This window comes from Montipora foliosa, chromosome 6 (assembly GCF_036669935.1).
Source record: "Montipora foliosa isolate CH-2021 chromosome 6, ASM3666993v2, whole genome shotgun sequence".
Taxonomy (NCBI): domain Eukaryota; kingdom Metazoa; phylum Cnidaria; class Anthozoa; order Scleractinia; family Acroporidae; genus Montipora; species Montipora foliosa.
This window is the reverse complement of record NC_090874.1, coordinates 27,543,432-27,565,931: the sequence shown is the minus strand read 5'-3', so window position 1 is coordinate 27,565,931 and position 22,500 is coordinate 27,543,432. Positions and strand designations below refer to the sequence as shown.

The window sequence follows — 22,500 nt, the reverse complement described above, 5'->3', positions numbered from 1 at the left end:
GTTGTTCGCCGCAATCAGAAAACAACATGGACGTCAGCTGGCTGGTACTTTAAGTACATACCCTGTCAGCTGTGCGTGTATGTCTTATTTGTAAAGGCATATGGAAGCCATCAATGAGGGAAAAGTGTGTTGCTAAAGTAAAACGGAAGTTTAATGACCCCATGGACAAACATGCCATGCAAATAATCAATGACAACAAAACAGTCGGCCATTTGCCATGTTAGTTCTTCCGAATAGCATTGTATATTCTTGCACGCTGTGGAGAGATCAGTGTTGAAGTACGGGGGAAGTGATTGGTCGAAGAATATGCTTAATCTTTATTTACTGAAGGTTTGTAGTGTTATTTGTGACCCCATGCCAGTGAGGTTACAATATTTCTGCAAAAAGAGGCGTCTTATGCATGAGTTTTTATGGTAGTTCAACTTCATAGGCAAGAAATCTTGTTATTCTGGTCTGATAGATCGGTCTTTGATTCAGGCAATTTTCTGTTTTGTGAAGGTGGATAAAGTTGTCAAATTTGGTTTAATTGGCAAAAAATATGCAAGTGGGCACAATATTTAAAAATACCGTAGTTGTAGTCAGGCATGATAAAAGAATTAAAAAAATTGTTGTCACTGACTAAAAAACTTATGTAAAAAGGACGTTTCGGTCAAAATACTATGACCTTCTTCAGCATAGAATGGCTTACGAATACAAATGAGTGCTTTAAAAGAGCAGTGGAAACGTCACTTGGGATTTCCAAGGGCCTTGTGAATGTCTGGAATGTAAATGTGTTCATTAATGGAATTAGGTTCACTAATTGAGTGCCACGCTTTTAAAAATAATCTTTTTGACTGACCATTGGGAACAACGGTCAATGACTTTGACGCCGTCAAGGTCAAAATCATAATTATTTTCTATGTAATGTTGGGTTAATAAAGAATTCCTATCTCCTGTAAAAATCCCCTATCAAATGCAAAGAAGGGTACGACATTGCCAAGAAAGCGGGTCTTGCCTACTTAAGATTATGCATAAAAAACTGTCATATCCAGATTGACCGACGCCATTACAAGCTGGAGAAGCTTCACTCCGATCTCAAGCAAACTCTGGATGTACACAGCATGGACATACATGTACTGGTGCGCACCGTCGAACAAACAGCCACTTTTGAATCAAAATGCAAGTCTGAGATCCGACAAGATAAACTACAGAGACTGCTTTACAGCCGCTTGGACAACCGCTTGAAAGATCCAACAGATAGATGGGTTGTCAACATATCTAGCAAGCCGTTGAGTGACTTGGATAAAAAAGCATTGAGCCATGGTTTTAAATTTGCGATTACACCAAAGTCCGTTCCTGTTGCAGAAATTGTATCATCGGTCGAGTCAGGCATAAAACATTTACCACCCGAGTCAACAAATTTCATTCGAGCCAAGATTACTTCAATCCTGAAAAACAGCAAACCCTCGCGCCAACGCAACATGACAAGAGATGAACTCGAAACGGTTAAACGGTTATCCAAGGACACATCAGTTACCATTCTATCAGCAGATAAAGGTCGTGCAGTTGTCGTGATGGAAAGCAGCGACTACCAACAAAAAAAAAGAGTTCAGGCTTGTTGCAAGATCAGAACACTTACGCAAAGATTTCAGATCGATGCAGGAACCCCACTTCCAGCACAGAGAAATCCCTGAACGCCTTGCTCAAACAGATTAAAGGCCTAACATCAACCTATGACACCAACATGCAGCAACTCAATGACAAACTTTATTACACACTCCGAAGCACTGACGCCACACCAGCTACCTTCTATGGACTGCCAAAAATACACAAACCATAGGTTCCGCTAAGACCCATCACCAGCTCTATTAAGTGTCCTACTTACCAAGTTTCTAAACATCTAGCTTCTATCCTGAGCCCTTTACAAAACTACAAGTATACTGTTACGAACAGTTGTGATTTTTGTAAAAAAAAGTCCCTAGTTTTGCCCCGCAAAAAACCATGGTGTCTTTCGATGTCGTATCCCCCTTCACTTCTATACCGACAATTTTGGCACTCCAGGTGACTAAGAACAGACTTGAAGCTGATCCGACCATCTCGGAAAGAACAAACATGTCTATTAACAACATCATGAATTTGCTTGAATTTGTACTTGATAACAACACTACTTCGTCGTTGATGGCACTTTCTACAAACAAATTTTCGGCTGCCCAATGGGTTCACCTGTGAGCGCAATTTGGCAAATTTAGTTATGGAACACGTTGAAGAGACAGCTTTGATCACCGCACCCCACCCTCCTAAGTGGTGGTATAGATATGTTGACGATAGCCATGTCTGCATCGCTCGGGAACATCTGACAGAGTTCCACTCTCACCTTAACTCAATTAATCAACACATCAAATTTGCAGTGGAAGAAGAGAAAGAGGGATCCACCTCATTTCTGGACACCATGACAACCAGGAATCCCGATGGAACTATAAAAACCAGCGTCTACGGGAAAGCCACAAACACTGACAAATATCTTCAATTCAACTCTCACCACCCTTCTCAACACAAACGCTCAGTAGCTAGAACGCTCCTCGACAGAGCAAAGAACATCCCTTCTACTGACGCAGACAAATTATCTGAAGTACAACACGTGGTCGACGCTCTAAAGATCAACGGTTACACCGACCAATTTATCAAAAGCTGTAAAAGTACCACTGTTTCTTCAAACCGGTTTCAAACCAACAGAGGTTTTGTCACGTTGCCATACCTTCAAGGAATTTCAAAAAAAATCGCACGAACTTTAAATCATTTCAATATCAATGTCGCAAACCCGTAATGACCGTCGGCTCCATTTTAAGAAACCTAAAGACAAATTTAGTAAAGAGATATCAACAGGAGTCATCTATAAAATTAATTGTAAAAACTGTGACAAAGTTTATATCGGTCAAACATCAAGGGCCTTAAGGTCTAGAACAAGAGAACACAAAAGAGCGATTTGTACAGGAGATAGGAATTCTTTATTAACCCAACATTGCGTAGAAAATAATCACGATTTTGACCTTGACGACGTCAAGGTCATTGACCGTTGTTCCCAATGGTCAAAAAGATTATTTTTAGAAGCGTGGCACTCAATTTGCGAACCTAATTCCATTAATGAACACGTTTACATTCCGGACATTTACAAGGCCCTTGGCAATCCCAAGTGATGTTTCTACGGCTCTTTTAAAGTGGTACCACGACCAAAAAAAAATTTTGTTTTTCCTTTGGATTTCAAAACTATGTTAACTGAACACTAACTCACCCAAGTTTTAAGTTCTGATTTTAAAAAGACACCTGTTTATTTTAGCTGGAATTTTCTTATTTATTGGTCCGCCATTACTAACTTCAAAATCTTGAGAGAGCTGGGTCGAGGAGAAAATGACGTCAAACACTCACTAGTTTGAGAATGCAATGCGTGTGTATGCAGCCTAATTAATATGCAGCACGGGAGTTTCGGGCTTTCAGACTTTTCAACCTGTGTTTTGCATATATAATAAATTGCGTTTACACGCTGAAATTTTAAGCTAGTGAGTAAATGACGTCATTTTCTCTAGATCCAACCCTCTGAGGTCCAATCGGCCAGTTTTGAAAGTGAGTAATGGCGGACCATGAAATCCAAAACTTACGTTCAAAATAAACAGCCTTTGATAAAACTCAAAGCTCAAAATTTTGCCAGTTAGGTGTTAAGCGAACAGAATCAAGAAAAAAAAGGAAATGATTTTTTGATCATAGTACCACTTTAAAGCACTCATTTGTATTCGTAAGCCATTCAATGCTGAAGACGGTCATAGTATTTTGACCGAAACGTCCTTTTTACCTAAGTTTTTTAGTCAGTGACAACAAGTTTTTAAATTCTTTTTGGGCACAATATTGTCACTGGAAAAGTGCAGGCTCTGAAATCATAACTTTCCTCTGAATTTGGTAGTAAACTTGGTTTGGCTAATCCAGGTAACTACATATAAATAATTATTTTAAAATACATTACATGTATGCCAGTTTGACAAAGTTTTTTCTTGGATTTCATTTTTGTAATGAATGATGTAGCTCCTAGTCTGTTGCAAGCTCCCAGTTAGTGGGGACAAGTGAAAAAGTAGTCCGCATCATGGAAAAAGCGAGCATGAGACAAAAAATCTATGCAGTATTGGGGAGACGAAAGTACTATAACCTTTTTTTTTTCTCATGCGTGTGTTTTCCTCGATCTGGAATATGTTTAGGCTTGTCTCGGCCAACTGGAGAGCCTGGAACTAGCTATGTGACCCCTGGCATGAATCTTGACCCATTGCTGATTTGGAAAGTATAACTGAAATGGATCTTAATCTTCTTGCAAAATGTAATATATAAGTGCAGGTGCTACCTGGATATCTTCGTTCACATCTTTCTTAAATAACGGACATATGAGCGATTAGCACGAAGTTGATTTCTTCATTCATTGAAATTGAACCAATAATATTCATTCCTCTCAATCAAGGCTCTTACCTGTACCATGTAGATTATTTCCCATGTTGTTTCATATTCTCTTGACACAGATTTGTTTGGCTGTAGGACAAACCTTGACATCCTTGGATTTGAGTGGATGCTCAGCTTTAACAGATTATGGTCTTTCAACCATCAGTAAACACTGTCAAGTTATTGATTCACTAAAGGTGTCGTTCTGCCCAAACATCACTGGCAAGAAGTTGAAACCACTTTTTAAGTGCCCACAAAGAGGACCGGACTTTAAAACGTTTGTGGCTAATGGATGCAAAATGGTTAGTTTAATAATAATAATAATAAAATAATAATTGTAATAATTGTATTTAATTGTAATGCTTGTAATTAACAAGAAAGAGCGAAAAGGGATAATCATCGATATTGCTGTACCAGCTGATGTAAGAGTAAGGGAAAAAGAAAGGGAAAAGGTGGAAAAATACCAGGACTTGAAGAGAGAGATCGGAAGATTGTGGAAACCCAAAATGGTAGAAGTCGTACCTGTAGTGATAGGAGCCCTTGGAAGTGTCACCAAAGGATTTGATAGGTGGATTGAAAAGCTAGGGATACCATTCAATGTTGGAGTAATTCAAAAAACGGCTTTGTTGGGAACTGCAAGGTTTTGAGGAAAGTGTTGGAAATGTGAAGAAGAGACAATTCTGTTAGCCTTTGGTCATTTGTTATGACTCGCCTAACAGAAGAAAAGACGGCAATGACAACAGCCAGAACATGATGTTAAATTTTATAATAATAATAATAATAATAATAATAATTATTATTATTATTATTATTATTATTATTATTATTATTATTATTATTATTATTATTATTATTATTATTATTATTATTATTAGATAAAAGCCAACAGACCTGGTGTTGTGGTCAAGGATAAGAAAGAAAAAAGGTGCATGTTCAATGACAGGAGTCCCAACTGAAAGTAACTCCACGGCAAAATTCACAGAGAAGTTGTTGAAAACTGAAGTCAATATGATGTTGGATATGTAATAACTCCCATTAAAGCTCATGAACCAAGCAGATTAAACTAGGCAAGAACTCAACTTTACGCCAAAAATTTGGGGCAGTCAACACTTACAAAAGCAAAAACCAGAAAGCATGGCCCCCGATACCCATAATGCCTAGCAGACACTCTTGACATAACTTCCGGTGTCCATACGTGTCAATACATTACATCCCTTCCTATCTTTAGAAACAACCAACTATTACAAAACAATCAGGATGCGAACCGAAAAAGAAAGTGTCTCAAACTGTTCTTTGTGAATGCGCTAAGAAAACCGCCAACCCTAGCCAAAAAAAGAGAACTTAATAAAACTTTGCAAAAGTTCCTTGTCTCATCTGAGTTAAGTCCATTTTCAAGACAGCACAGAGTCCTTGTAGTTTGTTGGCATTCTATTGGTGCGCTTGGGTCTCGATGCCACTGAACTTTCCTCCAAACGTCCTGAAACTGGCGCTGGCCTGACTGCTTCTGGATCTACATCCTGCAAGATTCCTTTGCTTATTCTGGTAAATTGTAAGGAAGTGTTCTGCCTGTATTCAACGACATGCTTAGACTTTACCGTCACTTCACTACCATCCTTAGACTGCAGTGTGTACGGCTCACTTTTAAAATTTGCCTTCAGTTTTCCAGACGTTTTCATGTTCTTTGGCAAGACCAAGTCTCAGGGCAATACAGGGTTTGGTGCTGCTTTCCGTCTGGCGTCAGCATATGCCTTGTGAAACAACTTGTCACTCCAATCTTGTCTTGGATATCTTCATCCAGTTGTGTTTCTGCCCTCCTTAATTCCTGCAATTCGGTTTTCAACTCCCTGCCAAACATCAAAAGTGCAAAAGAGGCACCAGTGCTCCTGTGTGGTGTGGACCTGCATGCTAGCAAGAACTTTTGTAACTCTTGTCGCCAATCTCTACCCGGGTCTGGTTCTGGCTTTATACTTGTCCGTTGGCCTGTGGCCACAAAGGTGGAGATATTCTGTGTTCTGCTCCATTGTTCGACAAAAACGATGTAAACTCCTCACAACGGAGTTGAGGACCATTGTCAGACTTGAGAGTAAACGGATAACCATATGTGGGGAAAATCTGCGACAGAACATCCATCACTCTCTCTGCTGTCGTTGAATGCATGACTACAACTTTGTAGAATCTACTGTAATAGTCCACCACTACTAGAATACTTTCCCCCGTGGGAAGAGGACCCATCAGATTGACAGCATGTCCTGCCAAGGTCTGGTAGGCGGTTCAGCTCTCTTCATCGTTCTTGCACCTGAAACTGGCCCACCACTTGCCACCCATGGCAAGACTTGCAGATCCACTCGATCTTCGGCCACCAGACCTTTGTCCTTGGTCATGCCTTCATGTTAACGATACCCTGATGCCCTTCATGAGCAAGGCGGAGGACTTCTCCTCTAAGGGATTTTGGTATGACAATTCTCGAACCCTGCAAAACAAATTTGCCTGACCCACAGAGTTCTTCTTTGACACACAAATATGTAAACATCTGACACCAAGACCAGTCCCCACTAAGGATGTGCTGTCTCAGTGAAGTTTTCTCAGGATCCTTGTCAGAAGCCAATTCCACTTTTCTGGCTGTCAAAGCTACTGACATGCTCTCCTGAGCTGTCATATTGACAGAGTCGATTGAGTCTAGATAGAGCATCTGCAATGTTTGTCTTTCCAGGTCGATAGACCACTGTGTAATCGTATCCTTGTAACCTCAGAACCCATCGTTCCATACGTGCAGATGGCTTGGAATGTCTCTCAAAGATACATTCAAGGGGTTTATGATCAGTTTCCTGTTCAAATTTGCGCGGTAAAGATAAAGGTTGAATCTTTTGCATGCCCATACCAGGGATAAAGCCTTCTTTTCTGTCTGTGAATATCTTCACTCTGCATCAGTGAGATTCCAAGATGCGTACATACCCATTCCTCATTCTGAAGTTGGGTCAGCACAGCACCCAAGGCATGTGGTCCTGCATCAGCTTTGATGTGTGTGTTGCAGTCTCCTCTGAAGTACATAAGGGTATTGGCCTGAGCCACTATCCCCTTCAACTTCTGAAATGACTCTTCTTGGTCTTGCCCCAAACAAAAAGGCTCATTCTTCCTCAAAAGCCTTCTAGCGGTTCTACATCTTGTGCGAAGTCTGAAAGAAACTTAGCTGAATACTGCACGAGTTGAACAAAGGACGTGACCTGCAAAGCACCTTGGAGCCGATTGGGATTTAGGATGGCGGCCACTTCCTCTTCACTAGGTGTGATACCTTGGCTGCTTAAATCATGACCAAAAAAGGTCAATTTGGGATGGCAAAACTAGCATTTGTCTCCATTCAGCGTCAGTCCTTTCTCTGTCAATCCCCTGAGTAGCACATGCATATTCCGATCACGCTCTTCTATACCACAACCATGTACAATCAAATCATCTGCCAAATTGGCCACTCCTCTACAACCTTGCGAAACATCAGCCACAATTTTCTGGTACTTCTCAGGTGCTGATGGTGTGTGTAACAAATATGGTGGTCTCGTGCGATTTCTCCTCAAGTTCCACCTGCATGATGGAAGCCCCACTTGAGATCGAGTTTCGAGAACACAGTTGAACCATTCAGATCGTACAAGACTTCTTCAGTCGTTGGAATTGGGTGCCTCTCTCTCTCTATCGCTACATGTGCTCTGCGCCTGTCCACACAAATCCTGATATCACCCATTCTGTTGGGCTGTGCGACACTTCCTCAATAATATCTGTAGCTAGTAATTCATCCAACTTCTCATCAACCTTGTTTCTCAATCCCAAGGGAAGCCTTCTCACAGGTTGGGAAATGGGTGTGACATTATCTTTTACAAGCAGCTTCAACTGGAAATCCCTCAGCTTTCCCACTCCCTTGAAAATGTCTGCATACAGGTACAGCCCAAAAATAATGCACATGCAAGAACTTCTTTTTGCTTCCACAAGCCAGGTAACTTCTTGCGGCTAATTACAGGTCAGTTGCGCTTGAATCCTGAAACCACAAGAACTTCTTTGTGGTTGCTTGCTTAACGCGCAAGAACTTCTTTGCTGCAGGATGTTTGGACAGCAAGAACTTCTTTGCAGTAATACTTTGCGTAATTAGTGGAAATGCAAAGTGAAGTGAGAAACACAGGCGAGTTGCAGCTAAAAATGTAAATTATTGTTAAGAATAACTTTTTTATTGGCTGTATATACAGTGCAGCTAAATGCGTATGTTGATATACTTGTATATACTTCGCATATACCTTTGTTATTCATTGTGCTTTTACGTGGCATTGTGTAAAAAAAAGGAAAGGATCAACTTTATTTATGTGTCTAGTCTTCTAGCTGGAACACTAATTGGGGAAACTATAAAGTGAAATAAACAACAATGAACATGGAGCACGCAAATTACTAAGATACACAACCAACAGGTTGAACATATATTACTTGCTGGAACAAAACATCGGGCGTTTAGAAACAAAAGACTCCGACTTGATTGCATCTTCACCAATGACACACTTCAATGATATTCGAACCTCACTTACTTCCCAGATTCGCGTGACGTCACGGCAAACACTGAAAAAAGGTATATCTTCGGTACTGTGCATTATTCGCCGATTATATTTATTTGGTTGTTTTGGAAGGAAAAGTTTAGTTTCCTTATAAAGCACGTGCCGGTGGTAGGAGACACAATTAAGAGCCAATATGCTTTTAACTTATTGCACTCAAACAACTCGGACAACCTCCTGATTGTACCCGCTTTCACTTTCAGATTACCAAGACCCTAAAAGTATGCGTTTTCGAAAGGTAATATGCCTCTAAGCTGTCCCTTTGCAATCTAAGAGACTCTAGCAGCCTGCCGGATCTTTCTGTTCGCAACAATTGTGTCCCCAAGTCCCAAGTACAGTGTATACTGTATTCTGGTAAAAGCAGCTCGATAAATTAGCTATATGTAATTTGTATCCATTTTGAAAGGTTCAATTCCCACCCCGGTCTCTCAGCCCTTGTGTGGGCCCATTTTCATTTGTAGGGCTAACGCTCACATGGTTCATATGGGGTACAAAACTAGCACTTCACATTACACTCTAATCAGTTAAGTCTGTTTTAACCGTTTTTAGTTTGATTTCTATGTTCGGGTGTTTGAGCTATTTCAACACAAGCATTTTACGAGCAGTTTTGGCAGTGACATTCGGAGAAGTAAGGTTGTGTTCATCAATATTATTAGGAATTTCTTCTGAATTAAGAATTGACCTTTTCTATGCTTCAGGGATTGCAGAAAGGAGACGATTATATGTTAGAAAGTCCACTGACAAACGGTATTTTTGTTGAAACTCGGATCTTGATAAGAAGTTTCTGCTTTCGTTTAAAAGGTGGTAAGTTTAAATAACCCCTTTTCTATACCATAGCGAGTAAGACACTGGTTTTCGCATCTATTCTTATAAAACGGTTATTCAAAATAGTTTCATAGTTGTATTCCCTAACCAAGGAAGGGTTTCTTGAGTGTAGTTCCTGCCAAACAGTCAATATATCTCTGTAAAATATGGGCACATGTAGGGCCAAATTTCAATCTTGAGTGTCAAAATTACAATTGAAGATAAATCGACCCCCCCCCCCCCATCAACCCCCCCTTTTGAGATCTAACTGAGGAGAAGAGAGAGCACCGTCTACTGCCATCTGCCTCACATAAGCGTTTAACCCATTCTACTTTAAGCAATTTATCCAACATGGTGAAATCGACCATATTAAGACCACCCTTATCTACAGGACCTATGAGGGGGTGGCGTTTTGAGTTATCTGGCTTAAAGTTCCAAATGAATTTGAAACAAATATCATTGACTTTTTCAGCGAAGTTCGGAGGCACTCTTGTAAACTAGTTTAGACATGGCGAGTGTCTTAACAATACAAATCCTTCCTCTAAGAGTTAAATTCCTGGTGGTCCATTGATTTGAATTTTTTTTAACCGTCACAAGCTTTTCTTCGAAATTAATTCTATAACTGGTGGTGGGGTCATATGCGAAGGCAACACGAAGCCCAAATAGATATTATTCTGGCCACACAATGTGAAATGGCGCATGCTTACCTAAATGGCATCTTAGGCTTCCAAGCCACATCCCTTCCGTTTTTAAGGAATTTTATTTAGACCAGAACAGGTTCCAAAATCATTTAAGAGATTGAATATGTGGTTGGCAGAGCATTCATCCTTTATAAAAGCTGTAAGGTCATCTGTATGTTTTAAATTGATTTTACATGCTTAGTTTTATTTCAGTCTCATTGATTTTCAAACCACAAACATTTTCATTTAGTCTGATTGCTTGGGCGAGCACCTCAATTGCCAAGACAAAAAGAAGCCCTGGCAAGGGGCAACCTTGTCAAACACCTCTACAGAGCTGGAAAAAGTCTGACCCGTAACCATTGTTCATAACACAGCTTGTGATGTTAGAATAAAAAGTGTGAATCCAATTTTGAATTATCAGGCCAAAGTTTGTAACCTCAAGTACTTTGAACAGGTAATTCGATTCTAAGGAATCAAACGCTTTATCAAACTCTGTAAAAAGTAGCATGCCTGGTAAGGTTTTTCCATTATACGACTCGATTACATCACAAATCGACTGAATGTTTTTTCCAATAAAGAAATTTTTGACATAGCCCGTTTGATCTGATCAACATTGACAAGACTTTCTCTAGCTGCTTCGCAATACATTTCGTGGCAATTTTGTAGCCAATGTTCAACAAGGTAATTGGTCATCAATTTTTTAAGAGAAGGGTGTCTTTATTCTTTTTTGGCAACAAGGAAATCACGCCCCTTCTTTGTGAGATCGACATTTTGCCAGGCTGATAGGCATCGTTTAGACAGTCCTGTAAGGGCGTTGCAATATGTTCCCAAAAGCACAAATAAAATTCCACGGTGAGTGGTGTTTTGTTTTTCGCAAATTGTTTGTTTGATAGACCTTCTTCGGTGATAAGTCCCTCACTGGTATTCTGCTACTCAATATCAAGTCTTTTTATGTCATTACAATTTACAAAAGGCGATGCTGAAGCGTCAAATGTGTCTTCCAGTGTTTGAGAGGAATACAGGGTTTTATAAAAGTTTTCCATTTCGGACAAGATATTATTCAGGTCTTCTAGATATTCGTTTTCATTTGTTTTCCAATGCACTACCAAACAAACATTGCCACAACCTTGCCATTTTGAGATTTCTGGTTCTTTCCACTGGTCCACTAGACTCTCAAACAACATCCAAAAGTCCTCAAATTTGGTTTTATCTCCACCGAACGTCGGCACCATTAGTGGTTTTAGATGATGATTGGCGAATACAGCGCCTGGCGAATTTTCAGAAATTTCTTCTTTGCCTTGTCCTCTTTGAACACGGTGAAGATAACCCTGAATTGAGCTGTCTGTCCGAAACGTTTGGGGCACTTGAATATGTGAGTTGATTTTCATGTGAAGCGCTCGCGGTCAGGGCAGAAATTTGAACATGTAATTTTACGGCCTCGTGGCCTTTCTCGATGGTGGCTTGCATTTCCGAATTCGAGGGATTGTGCTTCCTTCAGCGCTGCCTGTGGGTTCTTTGCATCCCCATTTTCCAAATAAGCTATACATAGTGGGCGTACCATTTACCAAGAAATTCCGGAAATTCCGGTTGGGATGTAAATGGAACACACGTTTTTGGTTCGTTCCACTGGAAAATTTCCGGAATAAACGGAACTTCTGAAAACATAGTCCTATTTTCCCATTGGAAACTTTCCGATGGAAATGTGTGTTCCATTTACAACTTTTGAAAGGTCTTGCCACTTCCAGGCCATTGCCGGTTTTCACTTGACGTCACAACCCTTTCCAAATATGGGCATCCGCCATAGTTGTGTCCCTCGGTCCGCGAAATTTATGGTAATCGTAAGTCATCTTTACCGACGTCTCCTGGTTTTTGTGGAATTTTTCGCCTCTATCATGGATTTAGCGAAAGATAAAACTGAAGAAGACTTGAAGACCCCTTCGTTTAATATTCCTGTGTTGTCAGAGTACGCTAAAGCTTTAGACAAGCAAGTAAAGAGACGATATCTCGAAAAGATATCAGTCGTAAGAGTTGACCCTGTCAGTATTCCTAGTGAGCAGTTTGATCCCGAGTGTTTGCCGCAAATATAATCGACTGATTTGCTTGGATATCTCGTCTTAGAGACAAGCTTTTATACAAGACAGAAGTTCAAAGCCTAGAAGAGCTTGGAGGCGTTTAATCAGATGGTTTCTGGTTTCGTAACTTCTGTAAGAGGGTGCAAGATTTCTCAACGAATGAATGACCCGCTGGTGAACGTTTGGATAATTGCCGACAGTGATGGAACCATTCTGTCGACTCGCTGTTTAGACTGCAAAGCTGGGCTCGCTGAGTCATGTTCCCACATCACCAGTGTTTTATTTTACATTGAAGCTTGGATACGAATCAATGGCAAATTAGCTTGCACACAAGTAAAGTGTACATGGATACGAATACCCACTTTCTTGAATGAGGTGCCCTATGCTAGGGTTCGAAATATTGACTTTTCTTCGGCAAAAAAGCTGAAGAAAACCTCGATGCATAAATCGATTTTTGACTGAGTGTAACATCGAAGATGTGTTTTCACATCAGCAGGGTCAAGCAGAAACGGGACGCCCCAACGTTCTTTCCCCATCACAAGCGGAGATGACGTCTCTCTTTGAGAAATTAAATAACTGCAAATTAAATTCAGTAACTCTGACTTTAACTGCCAAATATGCTGATCATTTCATAGCTAAAAGTAGGACTGCCGTAGTTGTTTCTGACTTGTTCGAGACAGAGAATCTTGATCTGGATTATCATGAACTATTGCAAAAATGTGCAGAAGTTAAGCTGGATATTTCACGAGAAAACATTGAGCTGGTAGAGAAAGACACAAGGGCTCAGGCAAAGAGCTCAGGATTCTTTTGTCATCGTGCTGGGAGAATTGGCGCCTCTGCCAGTGGGGCTGCTTTTCGCAGTAACCTTTCACAACCCCCTCAGGCGCTGATAAAAACGATTTTTAAGGTGAACACTAAAGCTACACGACATGGATGCAAACATGAAGATGATGCTATTCGTGCATATGAAAATGAAATGAAAAAAACTGATTGTAACTTTACAGTTACCCGATGTGGTCTCTTCATCAAGGAGAAACATCCCTTTCTACATGCCACACCAGACTTTCTGACATCATGTGACTGCTGTGGGCTTGGTTGCGGGGAAGTGAAATGTCCTATTTGCATAAGGGATTGTGACTGAAAAAAACACTTTAGAAAAGAAGGCGTGCTTGGAAAAATTGGACGGTGTGTTTTGCCTGAAAAGGCACCACAATTATTATTTTCAAGTGCAGCAGCAGCTGCTCACCTTAACTGACAGAAAACACTGTGACTTTGTGATGTGTGCCATTAGTCCTGAGAGAGAGCCACAAATAGTTAAAGAACGTATTTATCCTGACTTAAAGCCTTGGGATACTGTAGTCCCAAACCTCGAAGCTTTTTGGAGAGTCTGTATTCTACCTGGGATTCTGGGACGATGGTACACAAGGAAATGTACCTTGCCCATTAACAAACCCAATGACAATGGGGTATGCTTTTGTCAGGCTCCAAGGGATGAAACTGTCATTAGTTGTAGTAACCCAGAGTGTGCATATGGAGAATTTCATCCATCATGTTTGGCTTTTGGCTCAGCTATGAGCAGTTCTTTTCGTTCTCTCGACTATCTGAGAGCCTGAAACAGGCTACCACTGTTATCGCAGTTGACACGAGGGAAGCAGTGTCTGTTTCACTTTGTTCGCCACTCGCACAAGGCTCATCTAGCATCATTGCTTCACTATTTTCTTCGCTCTCTGAAGGTGAAGTGCTTGGTAGGGCGGTAAAGTCTATGCCAACTATACGCTCTCCGCTTTAATTGAGAAATTTTCTCTTCTTGGCTGGCTCTTGTTCTTGCCGCTCGATCGCACTCTTCCTTCGGGCTTTCGCTCGCTCACTCCGCTCTCTAGCGGCCTCCACATCTTTTTTCTTCTACTCTTTCTTGGTTAAATGACGTGTTGGAACCCAATCTTCATTGAACCTGTCCCAGTTTGCTGCAGGCCTGCCAGAAACGAAGTGACGACTACAAACACGCTCGTTCTTCAAAACATTCTTTGTTTTCAAGTGAGCACGATCTATCGCAGAAATCCACAAATTTCGCCTCTCTCGGGTTAACTCCACGAAGTCTTCGCCTTGATTAGTGATAATCGAAGGTACAGAATAAAAACGAATGCTATCTCGACCACTTTTTCGTCCACAATTGGCAATAATACAAAGAACCATGACGCTTTCACGCATTCAAGCTCTCTCACGCTACTTTTTGTTTACTCCTGAGGGACACAATCATGGCGGATAGCAACGGTTGTCAAGTTAGGGGTCACGTGGGTGAAAACCAAGAATTCACAGCCACATTTTTACATTTTGGCGTGTAAAATCGCAATCACTGGACAGCGAACGGACCTGAGTTAAATGGAACACGTTTTTCACCCGATGGAAATTTCCACCGAAATTTCCGGGAATTTTTTGTAAATGGTAAACAACCAGTGCGTCCAAAATTTCCAGTACGCCTTCCAGAACCAACCACAGCTGATCAATTTCTTTTTGAATGATTTGAACATCCTTTGGCGCGATGCATAACTTCTTCATGCGGTGATGCATTTTTGTCAGTTCTTAACTTCTATCTTACGCAGTCGCTTCCCTCGTTTCACCCTCAAAAGCGCCGTTTCTTTTTCCAATTTCTGTTCATTGTGTCCCAAAACATGCTCTACGCTAGTGCTCTCCTTTTTGGTCATCTTGAACAAACAACAGCAACAAAAAGTTCCCTCGCTGAACTATGGTAAATATTCCAACAGTTTTCCTGAACTGCTCCTATATGCGAACGGTAAAATAACCAGTGTCCCTTCCTGGTTGCCAAAAAATGTAACAGAGAGAAACCATGGTAAGAAACGTACTTTTCTAAACAGTTTAATTCAAGGAAAGTCTAACCGCTTTTTCCAAAAAAACTAAATCACAAAATACAAAACATTACCAAAAACTTGCACGGCATGCTTCACCAAAACTGTCAATCAAAAATCTGAGCTATTATTGGTTTTCCAAAATAGAAACAATTACATCATGCAATTGTCATTTGCCCAAATGAAATAAATTAATTAAATAACTTTAATGAGTGACATGAATCGTAAATTGAACTGCAGATGTCAAGTGAAGCTATGATCCTATTATGAACGCAATTTTAGCAATTGCATAGGGAAGCCTGAAAGTTTCACAGACTTCAACGAGGTTTGAACCAGTGACCTCGTGATACCGGTGCAACGCTCTAACCAACCGAGCTATGAAGCCACTGATGTTGGGAGCTGGTCATTTGTGGGTTGAAATGTTCCTCTGATGAATGAATCAATGAACGATATGATATGTGAAATGAATCAAATTGAACTTCACTCGAAAAATAAATGTTGTATGAAAGCTTATGTTATTGACACGTCAAGGTTTTGATATGCTTTATGTTGTGCAAGCTAATGGAATAACATACCTAATTTTTAACCAAAGATAAGAAATACGAATATAAATTAACAATTTCAATTCAGGAACATTTTTGCGTGATCTCAATGTCTTTCATATGTGTTGGACAAGTGTTTGGTCAAAACTATCAGTCACATGATCGGGAGTCATGTGACCATTTTAGCGGGCTGTACATTTGTATGAGGTTTAGGCTTTCTGTCCCTAATCACAGTTGGACTTTGGCATGTAATTGTCCATGTTTCTTCCGTTTGTTAAGACTCTGATACCTCTTGTGAGGTCATGTTTTGAATCCTTGCAGTTTGGGTACACCGTTGAAAGGAAACGCGTCCTGTGCTATTGTTAGTGCACTCCTTATGGTCATCCAGTTTCTTCAACATCTTGCGTGATGCAGTGCACCACTTCTTTTTCTAGAGGGTTGTGGTGTTTGATACGTGTCACCATTGATCTCAGTGGTCCAAAGTGTTCAATAAATTATGGTGCACAACAATACCATGTCAGCATAGAGTTCTCTGGAGTGGAGTCTCTCAGACAATCCATGTGCATGTGGTAGGCCAACCTTCTTGGGTAAATTCGCTTTCCTCGCCCCTTCACTATCATACTTTTTCTATTTATTGGGCAGTTGTGTATCCATTCCAGGTTGCAATTCGCGAGAAGAGCAGATTGGACATGATCATCGTCTTTCTTTTTATCTGCACTCTCTGTTACGAGGTTCGATACCTCGTGGAACACGGTACGTGCAACAAATCTCTTGTGCTCCAGGTGGTTTGACGAAAAGATACTGAGCAGTGTGAGACTGCTTTCTTTTCATGGTGATCTTTGTCCTTCACATGTACACGGGTGTGGCTCATAGTAGAAACAGTACTACCTCATCTTTCTCTGCTTTTGGATACGAATACTATTCGTATACAAATACAGTCTATTCGCCAATCTTTACTTCGCCTTTGACGAATATATTAACCTCTTACCAGTCTCACTAACCGAGCGCAAGGGCCTTACTGGGAGTACAGACCGTAAGAGCAGAGAGGTCCAAACAAAACGACCCAGGGCCAATTTTCCCTGGTACAGCCTCCAGCAAGAGAGGTTACTAAGTTGTTTATTATATGGCATCATTCTTTGAGCAATCTGACACTTCTCAGCTCAGTGAGTGTTTGTAATCTTTGCCTTTCATCAATGAACTTTGAACAGTAAACGTTTACATGTAACACTTAATTCCGTTTTTAAAAACTTCTTGTGTTTCGCTCAACTTGAATTTCCTGGGTCCATACTGTAAAATCCCGTCCGTGAACCTGCCAACCTGAGTGCTCCATTTAGCCTGAGAATTGCTTGCCATGTGCATGTATGTTATATCTAATTAGATGGTTACCTTTTTCTAGTTTTCAGTGGATTTAATAGCTGAAATCGCTGCACATTGTCCTTCTTTGCATAGTCTACGACTGGCAGGCATGAAGGAAGTTGATGATGAACTGTTAACAGCAGTGGCTGAGAATTGTCGCCAACTTTCCACTGTCAGCATCAAAGGTTGTGGCTTGGTATGTACTGAGTTAAGGCATAAATAACATCTTGAAATTTAATTGTAATATTTTCATACGCCATTGAATGTAAAATGGCATTTACTTTGTTTTTCCTTGAAATGCAAACAAAAAGAAGTGCTGCAGATGGTGCGATGTGCCACAATGTAGAGCTGAATGTGCAAGCATGACGTATCAGCAGCTGGTATTGTAGACAGAGATTTGTTAATGAATGACACAAGAAGCGTTCTCAACATCTTACCTTAGTTGGGGCACGGTTTGCACGCAATGCAATGCGTAATTTTCAGGATGAAAAAATCTTCTCGACTTTTGATATGGTGTTCCTGCTGCAGCATTATAAATGGGTGTTTTCATCACCCATGTTTTCAAAGCATGAGTACAACTCGCGTGATGTGGATGACATCATCCTTTTTATTTAGAAGGGTTTTCGACTGTCAATACTAAAATGATATGTATGCGTTTTCATTTGTATCCACTTTCGAGAGCGTTTTCAAATCAAAGCAATTTCAATGAATACGTCTATACAGAGGGCCAAAACGCGTAGAAATGTATGCGTTTTCAAGCGATGGCTGTATTTATACTAGACGACGTCTAGATGCATTGAACGCCTGGCCGTAATTGCAACTAATATAAATATGGGATGCACATAACTTCAACGGCTAGAAATCAAATTCATGATTTTCTTGAAAAAAGAGAGTGGGTACCTCAGAGACCTATTGGACGTGCCCTTCATTGCTAAGTGTGTCCCAGTTTAGTGCGTCTTATCTTTATGCTAGACGGCTTAGACGTTGAGACGACTAACATGACACACCTAACTTGAGACGTTTAATTGTCTGACATTTAATGCGGTCACCTTATTTCCCATATTTATACTAGTCGGCAAAGACATCTGAGACGTGTTAGACGTCCTCTAGTGTAAATACGGCCAATGTTCTACCCACACCTTTGAAATGTGATGATGGCGACCTTTTACCTGGCATGCATCTATTTGCATCTTATTGAAAGAAAAAGTCGCTAATTTATTGACTGCTTATCAAACGAAATGATGTATGGAATGAATCATATATTAAACTGCACAATGAAGTCAAGTAAAGCTATGATCCTCGCAGTTATGAACTCAATATTAGCAATTGCGTAGAAAAGCCTGAAAGATTCATAAGTTCAACGGGCTTTGAACCTGTGACCTCACAATACCGCTGCAACACTCTAACCAACTTCGCTACGAAGCCATAGATGATGGGAGCTAGTCATTTGTAGGTTCCAGTGTTCATGTGGTGAATGAATCAATGTTTCATATATCATTTCGTTCGTCGATTCATCATTCATTTAAATCCCCAATGACCAGCTCCCAAAATCAGTAGCTTCGTTGCTCAGTTGGTTAGATTGTCGAATTTTTCAAGCTTCCGTCTACGCAATTGCTAATATTGCATTCATAACTGTGAGGATCATAGGGCGGTACTCCCAGAAAAATTGGGTAGGGGTGTGCGGCCCGCTTCCCAAAACCCTTACCCTATTTATGACCAAAATCTGCGATTTTCCCTACCCTATTTATGACCTGACCCTTAAATCAATACCCTGGTGCAGACCTGCCTTATAATTATTTCCCTAGTTCAGACCAATGTTAAAGGCAATGTTTATCTGCTTTTATTAGGTAGGTTACATGATAAAGAAGTAGCTTCTAAATAAAAAACGAATTCAAGACTAGAGTGCAAAAATGGATACCCTATTTATGACTAAAATGGCGGAAAATTGGCCAAAATCGATACCCTATTTATGACCAAAACGGCTGAAAAACCCTACCCTTTGGGGCCGCACATACCTATATAGCCCATATAAGGGAGTACCCCCCCCCCTCCCCCTCAGGCTTATAGGACCGAAGTTTGAGGATATGAGCATGCACTGAAACACTGAAATGAAAATACCGGAATGAAAACACCGAAACAAAGCCACCAGAATGAAACCATCAAAACACCGAAACAAAACCGGTGAAACAACCAAGACACTGAACAAAACCACCGGAACAACGCCTGCAGCAGCTATAAAAACTTGAACAAAGCAATCGAAAGAGACTCAGTGACACCACCAAGACTGCAGTAAAATTGAAGTGCGAGGGGCATCTCGCGAATAATAATTTCTCGAATGGTTTTCTTCGAGTTTCCTGTTTCAGTTCTTCTTTATTCACAATCTTCGCAGTTTACCAAAGCGCATACAAAGATTGAAACCAGAAGATTCTTTTTTTTTCCTTTTACATTTCAAATGTCACACAATGTAAAGCTTTTAGACACTTCCGGTCACCTAAGGCTTTGAGATTCCTAAAAATTTGAAACCTATGGCATGAAAACTATGTTGGAATCAGAGCAAAGACTAAGGCAGCAAACAAAAATGTGAGGCGACAAAATTATAATGAAAGAATGTTAATGCATTTGTATCATTGTGTTAATAGAGTATTTGCATTTTGAAGAGTTGATGGCTTAAACTGAATTAATTTGCAAGAAGTCTAAGGGCCAGCTAACAGAGTTACCTGGAAAACTGAGCTACTGTGGAAGAGCCAACTTTTCATACGTGTCTGTTGAAGTCACAGTCAAGCGTTTACATGCTAGACTGGGTAATCTACCTTCCCGGGACACCCTGTCTACCTGCCCGTGGCAGCCTTCTAGGAGGGCTATCTTTTTGCCACTTAAACGATTCGTGCTGAGTTACTCTGGTGCGTTACTGAGGTGAGACGACCGCAAAAACATGGCGGTACGAGATCCTAGACCATCCTGGGGAATTGTTTCATCATTATCACTTACCAGTAGGGAGCTTAAGCAAGGATGACGACAATGCCTACGAGAACGTTAACTAACAAATATTATTTCTCGTTATTGTAATAATTTGGCAATTATTCCAAGTTGTTTGGCATGGAAAGTGTGGTGAGAGCACTCGTTTCCCACCAGTGTGGCCCGGGTTCGATTCGTAGAGTCGTCATCATATGTAGGTTGAGTTTGTTGGTTCTTTAGGTCTAGGTTTTTCTCCAGGTACTCTGGTTTTCCCCTCTTCTTAGAAACCAACATTTGACTTGATTTGCGTTAATTTGTTGATTTCACTGAGTTTACAGTGTCCCCAATTAGTGCTCCAGCTCTACAAGACTAGACACTCTATTAAAATTCCTCTCCTTTCCTTAATCGTAATTCTACAGTGCCCTATTGAAAACCACCTCATGTGACATAGGCCATCTGCATAAATAAGTGAATTATTGTTTGTCTGCCATGTTGTTTGTTGTGCTTAGCGGCCACTCAAAGGAAACAGAGCATTTAAAAGCAAGTTGAACCCACCATAGCATTCACTAAAAACTGCAATGACGTGTAACAATTTCTTTAAGATGATCCGGTCTGTTTGCAACTCTATCTGAAGAAGGAGGTATTGGACATTTCATGCTTCTCTCTTAATGGCACTGGCACGATCAGTTAAGGGTTGTCCTTTGGCCATTTGTCACAATTGTATGTGACGTGGCCTTTGCACAATCCAATCCAATCCTCTTTTTTCTTGAGTGTCACTTAGGCTCATTGTGTTTTAGCTACGGCCCACTGACCAGGGCCAACAAGCCCGAAACAGCTGTCTGCGTGTGCTATCTAGTTTGAGTGCTGGTCATGCTAGGTATGGTCGACGATTGTCCCATTTTGAAGAGAATGCCTTTGTAAGCGTTGTTTGATCTTTCCTAACAGTGGCGTGTTTATGCTTATCACTGTTTGTGTTGATCCAGCATAATGCATCAATCGTTACACAGCACTGCTGTCCTTAGTGTTACACCACAACACCAAATGCTAAAGAGTCCTAACAAGGCTGAAATAGCTGTCTATGGCTGCCAATGAACCAGGTTGTGAGCATGCATGACGTGATGGCCACACTGGGTTTGTTGTTATAGTCTTCACCTTGCTTGTAATGCTCTTTGTCTCAAAGAAAAACCCACTGCCCATCAAGCTTGGGTGAGTTGCATGTAAAGGCGGGCTATGTTGCCAACTTGTTTAGTCGGGACACCCTCTATCCATGTAAACAGGCTTTAAGCCACTGACTTTGCTTGTGTAGAAGGAACTAACTTTGAACAAAACGACCAATTTTACTTACAGTGAAGTTACGTCATGTGTGACCAAAATCCGCAAGACTGAAATGAATCATCGGAATCTTGAAAGATTTTCAGAAAATCTTGCTGTAATTATAAAGATACTGGCTGATGCATTATGGCTGTTTCGGTTGTTTTTGTCGGTTTTGTACGTATCCTTCCTGAGATGGTTTTAATAAGTGCTCATGACTCATGTGACAGAACTGAAGTACTTTGCCTTTGGCTAGACTCTGAATAACAAGACGCTCTAAAAAAAGCGTACACTGGGTTGCCTGTGGTACGTGTTACACAAAAACAGAAGGCACTGTCAGAATTGGGCTGTATTGAACTGCAGGGTTCCAGTTAATTTTTTCAAGTGGGGGGTCATTAAGACCATTTGAGGGTCACCCACATATCGCGCCAGCAGAGGCCCTTTGGCTCACACGTTCACACCTTTAATTATTTTGTAATATCCTGTCCCATTTTGAGGTCTTTTAGTTTTTTAAGCTTTGGTAATAAATTCAGTTAAAAGATAACAAACACGCTCTTGAGTAAAGGTGCACGTGATCACCTTGTGTCAACTGAATGAACTACGGGAAAGAATGTTAATCGTTCGTTGTTTTCAGAGTAAAACAACGTACTTTTTAGCCAAGAAACTTCCGTCTTTGGTTTTTTTTAATTTTGTTGTAATATTTAACTGAATATTTACATTTCATTTGTCGGGTCAGGAAGCCTTCTTTGTTGGGTTCCAGAGAAACGAATCTCTTGTGACTTCAGGGTGAACTATTTACTCAATCGCGAGGTTGAGCGGCCATGTAATTGAAAATCTGAACATCTGGGTTTACCTCGGTGTAAAAACCAGTGAAAATTTTTCTT

The 22,500-nt window shown here is 40.6% G+C and overlaps 1 protein-coding gene across 2 annotated transcripts in view; it reads left to right on the top strand.

Annotated features, from left to right (window-relative positions):
• The window catches only part of LOC138007076 (uncharacterized), a 43,067-nt gene that overhangs the window by 11,584 nt on the left and 8,983 nt on the right, over nt 1-22,500 (top strand). Inside the window, exons 6-7 of one of the 2 annotated variants that reach the window (XM_068853791.1) lie at nt 4,533-4,754; nt 17,391-17,546. In XM_068853791.1, the coding sequence (XP_068709892.1) occupies nt 4,533-4,754; nt 17,391-17,546 (378 nt within the window). The remainder of the gene's footprint in view (nt 1-4,532; nt 4,755-17,390; nt 17,547-22,500) is intronic. The other variant, XM_068853792.1, reaches the window with a different exon arrangement.